Below are 12952 nucleotides of genomic sequence, written 5' to 3'. Positions count from 1 at the left end.
TGTTATTCCCCCTCAGCCCCCCAAATTGTAGTGAGCCTATCTGCAAAGCTACATGGAAGCTGAGGATTTAGAGAACAAGAGAGATGGGCTCTCACCAGGCTTCCTTGACTTTACAGGGGAGGTATTAGTAGTCAGTTCATTTTCTACCCCACTCCCCATCTCCTTTTTTCTATTCTCCCTTCAGGCACATCCAGAACATCGGGGAAATCAAGACTGATGTGGGAAAGGCTAGAGCGTGGGTGCGATTGTCAATGGAAAAAAAGTTACTTTCCAGACACCTGAAGCAGCTTCTCTCAGACCATGAGCTCACCAAGTAAGGCCATTCCACCTAGATTAGAACCAGGCTCCCAGGAATGGTGGAGAGAGATTGGAAACTCTTGTGTGGGAAGGGAGAATATTCACTACATCATTTCTGTTGTATTCAGCTGAACTCAAATTGCATATGAAGGTTTTGTAGCTTTTCCTCTTCTCCCTCTTTATCTATAGAGGAAAAATTCTGTTTGTTCTTCCTACCTTTTTTAATCTGCATGTCCCCAAATAGCTTTCTTAAAGAGATAATGAGAAGGATGGGGTCCTTATTGGGTACTTGAGAGTTTTGGGGCTCCCTTCTCCTTACTGCACCCAGGTGATTTGTATACCTCTTAGGCACAGGGCAGTTTTTGGTCTCTTTCCTGTCCTAGGGAGGAAAGGATTAGAGAATGAAAAGAAAACTTCTAAGAGCTCCCCTTATCTGTTTTGTTCTCTCCTGAGCTCAGGGCCAGCCCAAGTCCTTGCTCTTTCTCTTTCCACCCTGTCTGAGTCTCCCTAGAGCTCAAAAGGGCTTTCAGTTAACCTTCCTAGGCCCTCTCTCTCCACGCTTTCCACCTAGAAAGAGGAAGGGGAGAGATTCCATCACACTCACACTCGCAGGGGCCATTAGCCTACAGTTCCCTTCTCTGGATTTGATATTCCTTGTATACTTTCTGTACCCTAGTTACCAGGGGAGGAGCAGGAAGGAGGGCTGTCCTTCTCTGCCTCTTGGACTACCACCTCTCTACCTTTTTCTATGTTTGGCTCTTTCTTCATTGGCAAACCTGTTGGGCACTTTTGTTTAACATTTCCGTAGACATCTTTTCATGGTGTCCTTTATTATTGACTTCTCCAAGGATGATAAAGCAGAGGAGTGGACCTTGGTGAAATTTAGTGTAGCCAGTTGATTAAACCTGCAGAATCTATTTTTATTCAAAGTGAAAATAAAAATTTTTAGATTGTTTATTGTGTATAAATAACAAGCAAGAATTAGGTTTAAAACTTTGATAGGTTAGAGTGCTTACCTTGAGAGGTTTTAAAACAGCAATTCTTACAGAACTTAAAAATTAAAAAAAAATTTTTTTTAATGTTTATTTTTGAGAGAGAAGGAGACAGAACACAAACAGAAGAAGGGCAGAGAGAGAGGGGAGACACAGAATCCAAAGCAGGCTCCTGGATCTGAGCTGTCAGCATAGTGCCTGATGCGGGGGCTTGAACTCAAGAACGATGAGATCATGACCTGAGATGAAGTCAGACGCTTAACTGACTGAGCCACCCAGGCGCCCCATTAAAGCACTTAAATTTGATTGCCTATAGATACATAAGGGTTTAGGAATAAAATTTGGAGATTGGGAGAACAACTAAAAGAGAACAAGTGAACATGTAAGTGTGGAATTTGGAATGGACGTGTTTGAATTCCAGCTTCTGGGGACAATTGTGCGTGGTTAAAAAAAAAGAAAAAAATCAGTGTAGCAGGACAGGGCAGCAAGTCTTCCCTGCTGGCCAGTGTGGGCATCATCATCAGGAGGACAGAGAGGCATCTGAGAGGGGGTAAAGCATAAGAACTTTGTGAAGTCTGGGGCAGTGTATAGGTCTAGGGTATGTTTGATCTTAAAGGCGTAGGCAATAGCAAATAAGGCACAGACCTTGGTCAGGAGGCTAATTTTTCTTTCTTTTTCTCTTCTTTTCTCTTTTTCTCTTCTTTTTCTTTCTTTCTTTTTTAAATTTTGTTTCTTTAAACCATAGCCCTATTAGAGGAAATAAGCTCAGAAGTTACTCAGTCCTAGAAACTTTCCATCTGATATCCTGGCCCCAGTGCTGCTCCAGTGAATGGAAAATGAGTTTTGCTGCCACAGATTGTATTTTGGATGGGGTATGGGGAGAAAAAAGGGGCCTTTCATCAAAACCTGCTTACTCCTTCTCCCTATCCTGTTCTCTCTTATCTTTCTCTTCAGTCGACTTAAAGTTTTAGCCACATCATACCACTCACCCTTCTCAGGATGTCTTTAGTCCTTTCAGGGCCTGGTCAGTTTTCTTTGCCAGAGTTTGCCTAGATGCTCCAGAGACTTGGTCTCTTCTTCCTCCAGGCACCCATAGCATTTGTCACAGTATTTGTTCAAACCTGCTTCACCACTGATGGGCTGTATTATTATCTAGTTGCTTGCTGCTTATTACAGTTTGCTTTCATTGAGGGCATGAATGAGCATGCTGCCTAGCACCTAGAAGGTATTAAATTGGGCACATAAAATGTGTGCATAACTGCACAGACAGGAGGAGGTAGCCTTGGAGAGTGTATCTTGATAGAATGGTCCTGACTCTGCGATTTCCAGGTACCCTCCAACACTGTTGGCAGCTTGGAGAAGGGGGTAAGGTTGAGGCAGGATAAGGGAGCTGTATAGTTTAGGGGGAAAAGTTAGCTCTTATACAGTGAGCTCACGTGGTTTCTCCTTGACCACTGCTCTACCTTGACACTCACTTTGCATGACTGCCGTGACCTTATACCATCCTGTTCTTTTTCTCCCCCTACTCTTTCCAGGGTGTTGGCTTCCACATTCCTCAGTTCTCTGCATGCACACACATTCTTTTCACGCTTTTTCTCTCACTTAGTGATCTCACCTATTCTCATGACTTCTGTTACCTATCCGGTGACTTCCACATCTGAAGCTCAAGCTTTGACTTTTCTTCTGAGCTCCAGTCCTGCATTTATTTCCATTCAGATATCTTACCTTTAGCTCAGAGAGAACAAAACCAAGTTCCACAGAGTCTTCACCATAACCACCTTTCAAATTTTTTTTTGTTAATGTCACCACTCTTCTCTCTGAATCTGCTTTGAAATTTGGGGTCTAGTTTGACTCCTTGCTTGGCTTTACCTTCCACATGCACATTTCAGGTCCTTAACTTCTGCCTCCACCTGTTTTCTTATCTGGTGCTGCTGTCTTAGTTTTACTCGTATGCCCTTTCACCCCTCAGCTACACTAAAATGAAATTATCTGAAACTGGTTGTGGCTTTCTACTTCTAAGGTAAATTGCCAAAACTGACTACTTGTAGGGCAAGTTGCAAACTCTTTAGCCTGAATATTTAGAGTCTTTCTTCATTTGACTGTGGCCTAACCTTTCAGCCTCATTGCTAACTGATCACCTCCCTGGGTCCTCAACTCCAGCCAAACTGGTTTTCACACCCCGTCCTCTTTCTTCTGCAACACCTGTCTAAATTCATGCTGTCCTTTAGGCCTCTCCTTTTCTAGGACCACTGAAGCTTATTGCTCTTTAAATTCCCAGAGAGAGCCTTTCATTTGTACCTCATTATGGGCAGTGTTATACCATGGCCTTTACCTAATTTATTCACCTGGACTGTATTTGAGGATAGGTGTTTCTCTCTCCAGCACCTGCATATAGTAGGCCCTGGCTGGTGAATTAATCTCTTGGGTGTGCCTTATAAATAGAACCTCACAGGTTTACTAAATCTCTACCTCTTTGGCCATGGTGATTGCAGTCTTGGCAGCCAAGATGGTTACCTTCTTGGATTCTCTGTGTGTTTCTCTGTGCTGAAGGCCTGTGCACATGGCTATTTATGTCCCCTCTATTTGGGGAAGGTATCATTACTGTTGCAAAGTGTCTACAATGTTAGGCAAAGGAGTTGGCCTTTGATAAATAAGTGAGGATGGGGATGGGGATAGGAGAAAATTTGAAAAGAGGGGAAGGACATGATGTGTGCAGCTCTTCCTTGCCTGTGACCTGGGTCATTCCCTTTATTAACTCTGAAACTGTCCTGTGCTTACATTCACATTCAGAACAGTGTTCTGACTCAGGGGTCTTAGGTCTGCTGAGGGTGTGAGGCTGGCTCTGGTAATGAATGGCAGTCACAGACCTTCTGCCATTGCTATTCCCACAGCACACACTAGCTAGTGATGCCTTAGCTAGAAGCCTGAGAAGGCCTGTGTCATCCCTGAGGGGTGATAGTTCCAGCCCCCAGTTTAGGAAAGGAGGTCCCATGACCTCTGACACTGCATTATAGTAGCATCAACCCTTAGACACAGGTAGAGTTTGGTTTTTATTGTTCCTGCTGTAGTTTCAGCCACTTTCCCTCTAGCCCTCATTTCAATGGAGAAGCCGGCTTTATTCCATTTTTTAGGTGGCTCTAAGGAACTTGAAGCTTGTCATCTTACTCTTCCCTTAGCTGTTTCCTTCCAGAACTGAGTAATTCTAGTCTCTTTCCCCTCCTTTTGGCTGGGGGACTGATGTATTGCCTCCTCTCCGACAGAAAGTTGTACAAGCGCTATGCCTTCCTGCGCTGTGACGACGAGAAGGAGCAGTTCCTCTATCACCTCCTCTCTTTCAATGCCGTTGATTACTTTTGCTTCACCAATGTCTTCACAACTATCCGTGAGTAGCCCTGTGTTCCCCAACTAGCCTTCTCAATGCCAATCTTCATGAGCTTGCTGGAGGCTAACTCACTGTCCCCTTTTTAAAGAAAGAAGATTGCCACTTGCACTTTCTACTTACCTTTTGCTTCTGTGGCAGAGAGGTGCATTAGCCCTCCTTGGAGGTTGTTTTTTCTCCAAAGCTTCTTATTCTTGTTCTTAACTGGGAAGTTCAGTCTTTTTGGCCATCGTGTTGTTACTGTTGTCCTAGTACTGCTCTGGGGACCTAAGGCAATGAAGGTGGAGTGGAGTCGGGCGGTTGGTGAAGTTCACTGTCCTGTTTGTACACCTGTAAAGAAATCTCCCTTTTGTTTTGGGCTGAGGGAATCATTCAGCATCCTGGGTTTCAGACCAGCCCACAGGGAAAGACAACTCTTCCTGAAGTAGCAGAAAAAAAATCTAGGTTGTGGTGGGAGATTTGGGTCCAGGCCTTGCTGTGTCCTAACTCACTATATTTCTGTGAGCAGAGTCGATCTCTGCTGTGGGCCTAAGTCTCTGTTTACAGAGTGAGGAAGAGGGTTCAGTATGGTCTAAGGAATGGCCTTGAAGCCTTACCTTTCTTTGGTGCCAGGATGCCCTGTTCGGTAGGAGGTAGTCTCTGAATTTGCCCCATGGCTCATTGTGTGGCCAGTGACTCAGCAGCATCAGCAGTGTGGAATCTTGTTTCTACATGACACCCATCCTCCCTCTCAGAGATGAGGGTTTATTGGTTACAGGAGAAACAGCACTGTACTGGAGCTTAGGAGATTCAGGGGAACGATTTCCCTCTCGGTACCTCAGAAAAGGCATTGTAAGACCGGTATGGCCTCTCTGGAGATTGTTATTAGAGTTCATGAGGTTATAGACTGAAAAGTGCTCTCCAAAGCAATTCAATACAACATGGAGTTGGTGATACTATTTAGGGAACAAGTTCACTTAGCTCTGGGCCTGAAGATGGGTTTGGATCTTTGATGTTTGGGTAGTAACCCTAAGAGGAGTGAGACTGAGGGTAGGATTGGCTAATATTCTAAGCCAGCCAGAGATTAGGTCCTGGGACCTGCTGCTCCCAGCTCCGCTGGGGCCAGTACAATAGGGGCCACAGTCATGCCAGCACACCTGGACAGGTCAGGGCCCTTTCAGGTATGGGAGGGATTCCTGATGCTTCTCAATGCCTTTGTGGCTTCCCCAAAACAGTGATCCCGTACCATATCCTGATTGTACCGAGCAAGAAGCTGGGGGGCTCCATGTTCACCGCCAACCCATGGATCTGCATCTCTGGAGAACTGGGTGAAACACAGATCCTGCAGATTCCCAGGAACGTGTTAGAGATGACTTTTGAGGTATGTGTTATCCAGGGACCACAACCCTAGGCTCAGTGGGGATCTGAGTTTGTAACAGCTGCCTACAGAAGTTTTCTGCAGGGTTTTATGGTGGTCTTGCCCTTATAGTATTATGCATCAACACAGTTGACCTGTCCTGAGATGATCAGAGGCCGGAGTCAAGGATTGGCCCAAGAACGAGGGGCCCACCCTGTCTAAGCGGTCTCTGGCTGGAAGGCACTTACTCATCTGGACTTGCGTGTCTCCCTGCCCACGGTGTATTGAAAAATCCCCAAGAATTCTTTCAGTTGCTGAGCCTGTGTCACAGACAGCTCTGAATCTCAGACTGCTTCTGCTCTTAGGCCCTATTCTTCCTCTAGGTAGTAGCACCTTCTTTCTCAGTCATTTCCCCCTCATGAGACAGTGCTGTACTACCAGCCTTAGTGGTAGGTGGAGCCATGAGTTCTTCCTCTGCAGATGCTGAGGGACCAGATTGCAGGCAACCAGTCAGATCTGTGCCTCTGAGCAATGCCTTTCTTTTCTCTTATTTTCTTGACCTACGCGCCTTCTTTATCTGACTGTTCTTTCACAGTGCCAGAACTTGGGGAAGCTCACTACGGTACAGATAGGCCATGACAACTCTGGACTGTATGCCAAATGGTTGGTGGAATATGTGATGGTCAGGAATGAGATCACAGGACATACCTACAAGTAAGTGTTCCCTCGGCTAAGATATCTAAGATAGTGGGGCAAGGTGTACTGCGAGGTGCCAGGGGCTGTGTTTGATCTGTGGGTATGTGGAGTTCTCAAGAAGACTCTTTAGGTTGTGGTGGACTGAGGTAACTTCCTGTTTGGCCCTGTCTTATGTGCCTGAAAAGAATTGGGAGAGATTTCCAAGCGAAGATATATGATGTTGCTGTACACAGGTTCCAGGCCACCCATCATTCAGGTGGCTTCTCGATGATGCACAGTGGGATGAATGGGCAGGGTCTTGAGGGATCCCTAGCCTGGTTTCAGAGCCTGTCTCCAAGGTTTGGCTTTTTGATGGCTTTTGCTGAGCAGCAAGGAGAAGGGACACTGGAGGAACTGGCAGCTCTGACAGGCCATTGCCTGACCTTTAGGTTCCCATGTGGCCGGTGGTTGGGAAAGGGCATAGACGACGGGAGCCTGGAGCGGGTCCTGGTTGGGGAGCTGCTCACGTCCCAGCCTGAGGTGGATGAGAGACCGTGCCGAACCCCGCCCCTGCAGCAGTCCCCTAGTGTCATCCGGAGGCTCGTTACCATCTCACCCAACAACAAGCCCAGTAAGTGGGAGGAGGGCTGGGCCCTTGTGCTACCCAGGTGGGGGATGTGGGCACATCTCTGGAAGCCCTAATATGGGTGTCCAGATCCCAGCCTATGCAGCTGCCTCAGGAACCAGCTGTTCTAGAAAGTAGCCTTAGGCATTTGTCACCTTCCTCTCAAGAATCAGTGTGTGTGTGTCAGGCTAAGGGGGTGTCACACTCCTTAGAGGTCTGTAAGGAGAAGGGAGAGTTCATACAGCCTGCCCTGGTCCTCTGTACCATTTTGTTTATGATTCTAGAAAGAAGAGGGATCTACTTTCTGGCCTTGTCCTTCATGATTCCTGGGCCTCGCAGCCAAGTTGTGGACCTCTTTTGGTTGCCAAAGATTCCAGGGTAAAATGGGAAATAAACTTTACCTGTATCTTTTAGAGACGGAACTCTAAGGTATTAGCTTTTGCTTTCCCCCCAAGATTTTAGGAAGGGCTAGCTTAGCAAAGTTGGATAGGCAAGAACCACTGTTTCCAGGGTCCAGCTTCCCAGTGTCCTGCTTCTCCCATGAGCCATTCCTATGTCCTCAGTCTTGTGCTCAGTCAGCTAAGCACTATTAGCCTCTGAGATTGGTTAGGGATGTCTTCTTTTCATCAGAGCTGAACACTGGGCAGATCCAGGAGTCCATCGGGGAGGCAGTCAATGGAATTGTGAAGCACTTCCATAAGCCTGAGAAAGAGGTGAGCCTTTCTGCCCTCCAAACCTGGGCTTTATATTGAATAAGAGAATGATCTTTTTCCAGGGCCATGTACTATGGGCAACGCGGAGTCTAGAGTGTGTGTCTCAGTTTGACATTGAGCAGATTGTTTCCTCAGGGGCCTCTGCCTTAGGTTACCCTGTTTTCACTATACACTGATGACCCAACAGAGTCCCTGGGCCCCTAATGAACAGTGTGTGTTCCTGTCTTCTTCTGGCTTTGTCTGAGCCTCGCTGAACGGAGGTCACTCTGACTTTGTCCCACTTCTGAGGACCCAGATCCATCATCTGTTCATTAGCTATTCACTGACAGCTGCTCTGTGTCATTCACTGTGCCGGGTACTGGGGGAAATAGACAAGATCCAGCCTATCTTTTGCTGCCCTCCCAGCTGTGGGCTATGGGTTTGGGGAAGCAGTGGTGGGAAGGCAGTTTGGCTGAGGCAAGCCTGGCACTCTCTCCTGTTTCCTTCCATAGCGAGGCAGTCTGACGCTGTTGCTCTGTGGAGAATGTGGCCTTGTCTCGGCCCTGGAACAGGCTTTCCAACATGGATTTAAATCCCCCCGGCTCTTCAAAAATGTCTTCATTTGGGATTTCTTGGGTGAGCTGGACCAGGGTCTGAGGGTGGGAAAGCATGCAGAGACATGGGAACTCACCAACATAATGTGGGTGCTGAACACTGGAATCTGAGAGGCAGAAGTCCAACCAGGTGACTCTCAAATTAGATCTGTTGTTTGTTTGCCTTGACTTTTCTTGAAGTTACTCAGTCCTCACACTTTCTCCTTGTAGGTCCAAAAGGCCAGTTGATAGCATTTGGAGCCCAAACACTGTGTTGTACCCACTTGAAGAATTTTTATACAAGAAGTTTCTCCCTTATTAAGGGTTTCTTTTTTCTTTTTTTTTCTTTTTTATCTTCAGAATAGAGAAAGGACCATTTTCTATCAAGGGCCACATAAAGAAATTTAAAACCTAAGAACAGGGACTTTACATTTTGAAATGTGACCAATGATGTCAAAATGTTCATGTTATTCACATTAAGTTACCTAGCATCAACATGGAGAGGCCCATGGCTAGTGGCCTGCAGGGCAGTCATGGATGGGTTGGTTTTGAGAGCCTTTGTCACTGGCAAACTTTTCTGCTCTTCACAGAAAAAGCACAAACCTATTATGAGACTTTGGAGCAGAACGAACTTGTCCCTGAGGAAAACTGGCATACAAGGGCCCGGAACTTCTGCCGATTTGTCACTGCAATCAATAATACTCCCCGGAACATTGGCAAGGACGGCAAGTTTCAGATGCTGGTGTGCTTGGGAGCCAGGTACTGCAGCCTCATGGCCCAGAGTGCACAGCGCCACCTTGGAGGTGGTGCTGGGAGCCTAGTGTGGTGCAGGGGGTGGGAGCGGCTAATGACCAGATGCCGCCCAGCAGGTGAGACCTTGGAAACCCTTAATTTCCTTCATGTACCAAGCCTATGTGTGGGGATGTGTAGGGGTGGCAATGAGGGTGTGTGTAACTGGGTGGAGGCCCATTTTGATGGGAAGGAATAAAACCATCCCACTGGTGAAATTTGAAGTAGAGTATATCTAGTCATTCCTTCCAACAACCATTCAAATGTTTCAGGCCTGATGGAAGACAGTGGGAATGAGCTGAATAAAACATGGTCCCTACCATTTAGAAGCTTACTTGTCCTAATTAAGTACAGTATAAGGCAGAAGGTTGTGAGAGTCCCAAAAGGAGCATTCATAAGGTATGCTGAAACTGTAGAGGAGAAAGATCAGAGAGGGGAGGAGGTGGTATTTGAGTTGAGCCTTAATGGAAGGGTAGAAATGGGGAGAGAGTTTGAAGCAGATAGAACTAGCAGAGAGGCCCTAAAGGAAGCAAAGAGTGTGGGGTTAGGAAATAACAGGTAAACTTGGGAAGGGCGGTTGTAGGAAACAGTTGAAAGGATGGGGGCCTTGGGGAGCTGGGACAGGGAACCCTTCCATATTAGAACAGAGTTGTTTAAACAGGCGACTGAAATGATATGAATTTGATACCATGGGTGGTATGCATCAGAGTGGATAAGATTGTTAGGGACTATTCCAGTGGGTGACATGAGGGTGTGAAAGCCAAATAAATTTAAGGCAGTAGTTTATTTGGGCCAGGGAAGAGAGGGAGTTGGCGTTGTACTTAAAAACGGACTCTGGAACCAGATTCACTAGGTTCATATTCTCAGATCAGCCATTTCCTAGCCATATGATCTTGGACAAGCTACTTAACCTTTGTCAATTTCTTCATCTATAAAGTGGGGCTAGTAATAGCACTAATAGCACCTGCCTCATATCACAGGGTTGTTATGAAGGTTAAATCTCTCAAAACATTGTCTGGCACATGCCAAATGCTATGTGGATGTGAGCTCTTAGGATTATTCCTGGTGGTGATAGCTCTGGGGAGGAGTAGTGCTCTGGGACAGATGGGCTGTTGAGATGGAGGAGGTGGTGTTGATTGGTCCTGGAGTCTGGTTGGTGGTGGGCTGGTCTAGGGAGGCAGGGGGAGACAGGAGAGGAGGTGTGGGCCTTGTGGCAGGTAACTGGGTTGATTTGGCTCAGATTGGGTTGGTGTCCCTGGGACTGAGTAGTCCCTAATAGGAGCCTTTTAAAGCGATGTAAGGCCTCTTTGCCAAGAGCTGTTAGGGGAGGGAAAGGGGGTTGAGGAAGCTATCCACTTCTCCAGCTTTAGACTTTGTTCAAGGAGTGATGGAGCAAGTTTCCTCCTTGGCCTTATACTAACTGTCTCCCTTCCACTTCCCTTCTGACCCATCTGGACTGACCCTTCTCTGCCAGAGATCACCTCCTACACCACTGGATTGCCCTGCTGGCCGACTGTCCCATCACCGCACACATGTATGAAGATGTGGCGCTCATCAAAGACCACACACTTGTCAATTCCTTGATCCGCGTGCTGCAGACATTGCAGGAGTTCAACATCACGCTGGAGACGTCCCTTGTCAAGGGCATCGACATCTGACCTCCCAGCACCAGCTAGCAGTAGGACCGAGAGAGACTCACCCTGCAGCTCTGACCCTTCTACCCAAAGGGATTTAAGCGAGTTGAGCAGGAGATGGAGAGGAGATGTACACTCACTGTAAAAAGAAAAGTAGAGGATTTTTGGAATAAATAATCTATTTTAGAGTTTATTTGCTGATTTGCTTTTTACACACTTTCATGTGAAAGAGTGATAGGGAGAGGGAGACGAGGTTGGTGCCGCTTATTTTGAAGCTGGTGCCCTCCCTCGCCGTGGCCGCTGCTGGGAGCCTGCGGCCTCCCCAGACTGAGCCTGCGTCGCGGGCGGGGCAGTTCTGCTTCCTCACTGCGCTGGTCATGAGGCCATTCCACATTGTTTTTAAACTAATGTTTTCTAGATTAACATTGTTACGGATATTTGGCTTTCACCGGCCACACACAGGTGTGCTGGGTGGGAAGCCCCAAGCTCCAATCAAAGGGATTTTTAGTAGTGCCTCTGTAAGCACTGATGAGTCAGTCCCACATCTTTTCTGTTTCTGTCAGTATTATTTGGAACGGAGACATGCCGGGATGCACCATCATGCAGAAGATCATGCTTCCTCTTGGCACACAGCTGCACAGAAGTAAACATAAGCATGTCTTAACAGGGTTTCTTTTTCTTTTTTTTCCTATTATTTATTTAACCCTCCATTGTGTGTTTTAAGTCTTTCTTTTTCTTTTCTTTTTTCTTTTTTTAAAGAAGGAAAAAGCTTGTCACAGTCTAACTGGCTATGTTATTATTGTTAAATTTATGTTGTTTTGCAACCTAGAAACCAGCTACAGTATGGCCCACTTAATAAAACACCTGAAACAAAACTGCATGGATCCCTGACTTTAATGGGGGCTTGTGAGCAATGGGTGGTGAGGGGCTACGGTTTGGTCTGTGTGAGAGGACCAGTGCGAGCTCCTCCCTCCGCAGCTGCCCAGGGTGCCCCTGAGGACCTGGCGTCTCCTGGGTCTGGGTCCTTCCCACTGCAGCACCATGAGCTTTCATAGTTGTCAACTCAAATGGCTGTTTGAGAAGGATGCAAATAAGGGTTATTTTCCCACTCCACAGAGGAGGAGGCTGAGGCACAGAGGGGGAAAGACCTGGCCAAGGTTTCAAAGGTTGTCACTTGACTGAGACAAGAGTGGGTATTTCTTGAAGGGTAAGGAAGACCAGGGGTGGAAACATAAGGCACATGAGACCGTATCTGCCCTCAGGGGGAAAAAAAAAAAGGTTTTTCTTGAGAGAAGGATTTGTTTTTCCCAGGATGATAGGTGGTAGAGCTTTATGAGGGTCCTGGAAACCAGCTTCCTTCAGTTCTATTCTTCAACCAAGCTGCTTTTGCAGGAAGTTCCAGAAATGTAGCATGGTCAGGTAGGTAGCGGGCTCAAACCAGTTCATATCCTCTTTTATGCTTCCGTGATTTTGCCTGTACTATTCTCTCTGCCTGGAATGCCTCCCCTGGTGCCTACTTCCTGTTCATTGTTCAAGGTCACTTTAGGAGTCACCCACTTTGAAGCCTTCCCTAATCTTCCCTGGGCGCAGTTAATCATTCCGTCATTGTGTTCCTGTAGTTGCTTAGATGCTGGCACCTCCTATCTGGATTATCATTGCTGCTTTCATGTTGGGCCTACCTCCCTAGGCTGTGAGCTCCTGGAGGGGCCAGAGAAAGTCTGTCCTTCATCTCCCTCCCTGGTGACTGGCTGGTGGTGGTGAGTGCCTACCTAAGGCCTTTGAAGAGATGAGGAAAGGGACTGGTTTTGAGGACAGCTGCAGTGCAATATCCTGCCAGCAGGTGGTGTGAACGGGCCATGGGAGTCCAGTGTTTTGGAAGTTGGGGAGGTAGGCAGCATTTCTGGAGTGGGAAGGGAGATTCCTGGCTGGACAAGAGGGGC

At 47.0% G+C, this 12952-nt stretch overlaps 1 protein-coding gene across 5 annotated transcripts in view; it reads left to right on the top strand.

The window, feature by feature from the left end:
• Window positions 1-11887, top strand: part of DENND5A (DENN domain containing 5A) — a 117066-nt gene extending 105179 nt beyond the window's left edge. For 2 of the 5 annotated variants that reach the window (XM_047877272.1, XM_047877271.1), the window contains 9 exons: window positions 185-313; window positions 4550-4671; window positions 5883-6028; window positions 6600-6718; window positions 7129-7310; window positions 7935-8017; window positions 8509-8632; window positions 9180-9348; window positions 10853-11887. In XM_047877272.1, coding sequence (XP_047733228.1) covers window positions 185-313; window positions 4550-4671; window positions 5883-6028; window positions 6600-6718; window positions 7129-7310; window positions 7935-8017; window positions 8509-8632; window positions 9180-9348; window positions 10853-11036 — 1258 coding nt within the window. In that variant the 3' untranslated portion in view covers window positions 11037-11887. The other 3 variants (XR_007156170.1, XM_047877273.1, XM_047877274.1) reach the window with 3 other exon arrangements.
• The last annotated feature ends 1065 nt before the right edge of the window (window positions 11888-12952 follow it).

This window comes from Prionailurus viverrinus, chromosome D1 (assembly GCF_022837055.1).
Source record: "Prionailurus viverrinus isolate Anna chromosome D1, UM_Priviv_1.0, whole genome shotgun sequence".
Taxonomy (NCBI): Eukaryota; Metazoa; Chordata; class Mammalia; order Carnivora; family Felidae; genus Prionailurus; species Prionailurus viverrinus.
This window is presented reverse-complemented; position numbering and strand designations above follow the sequence as displayed.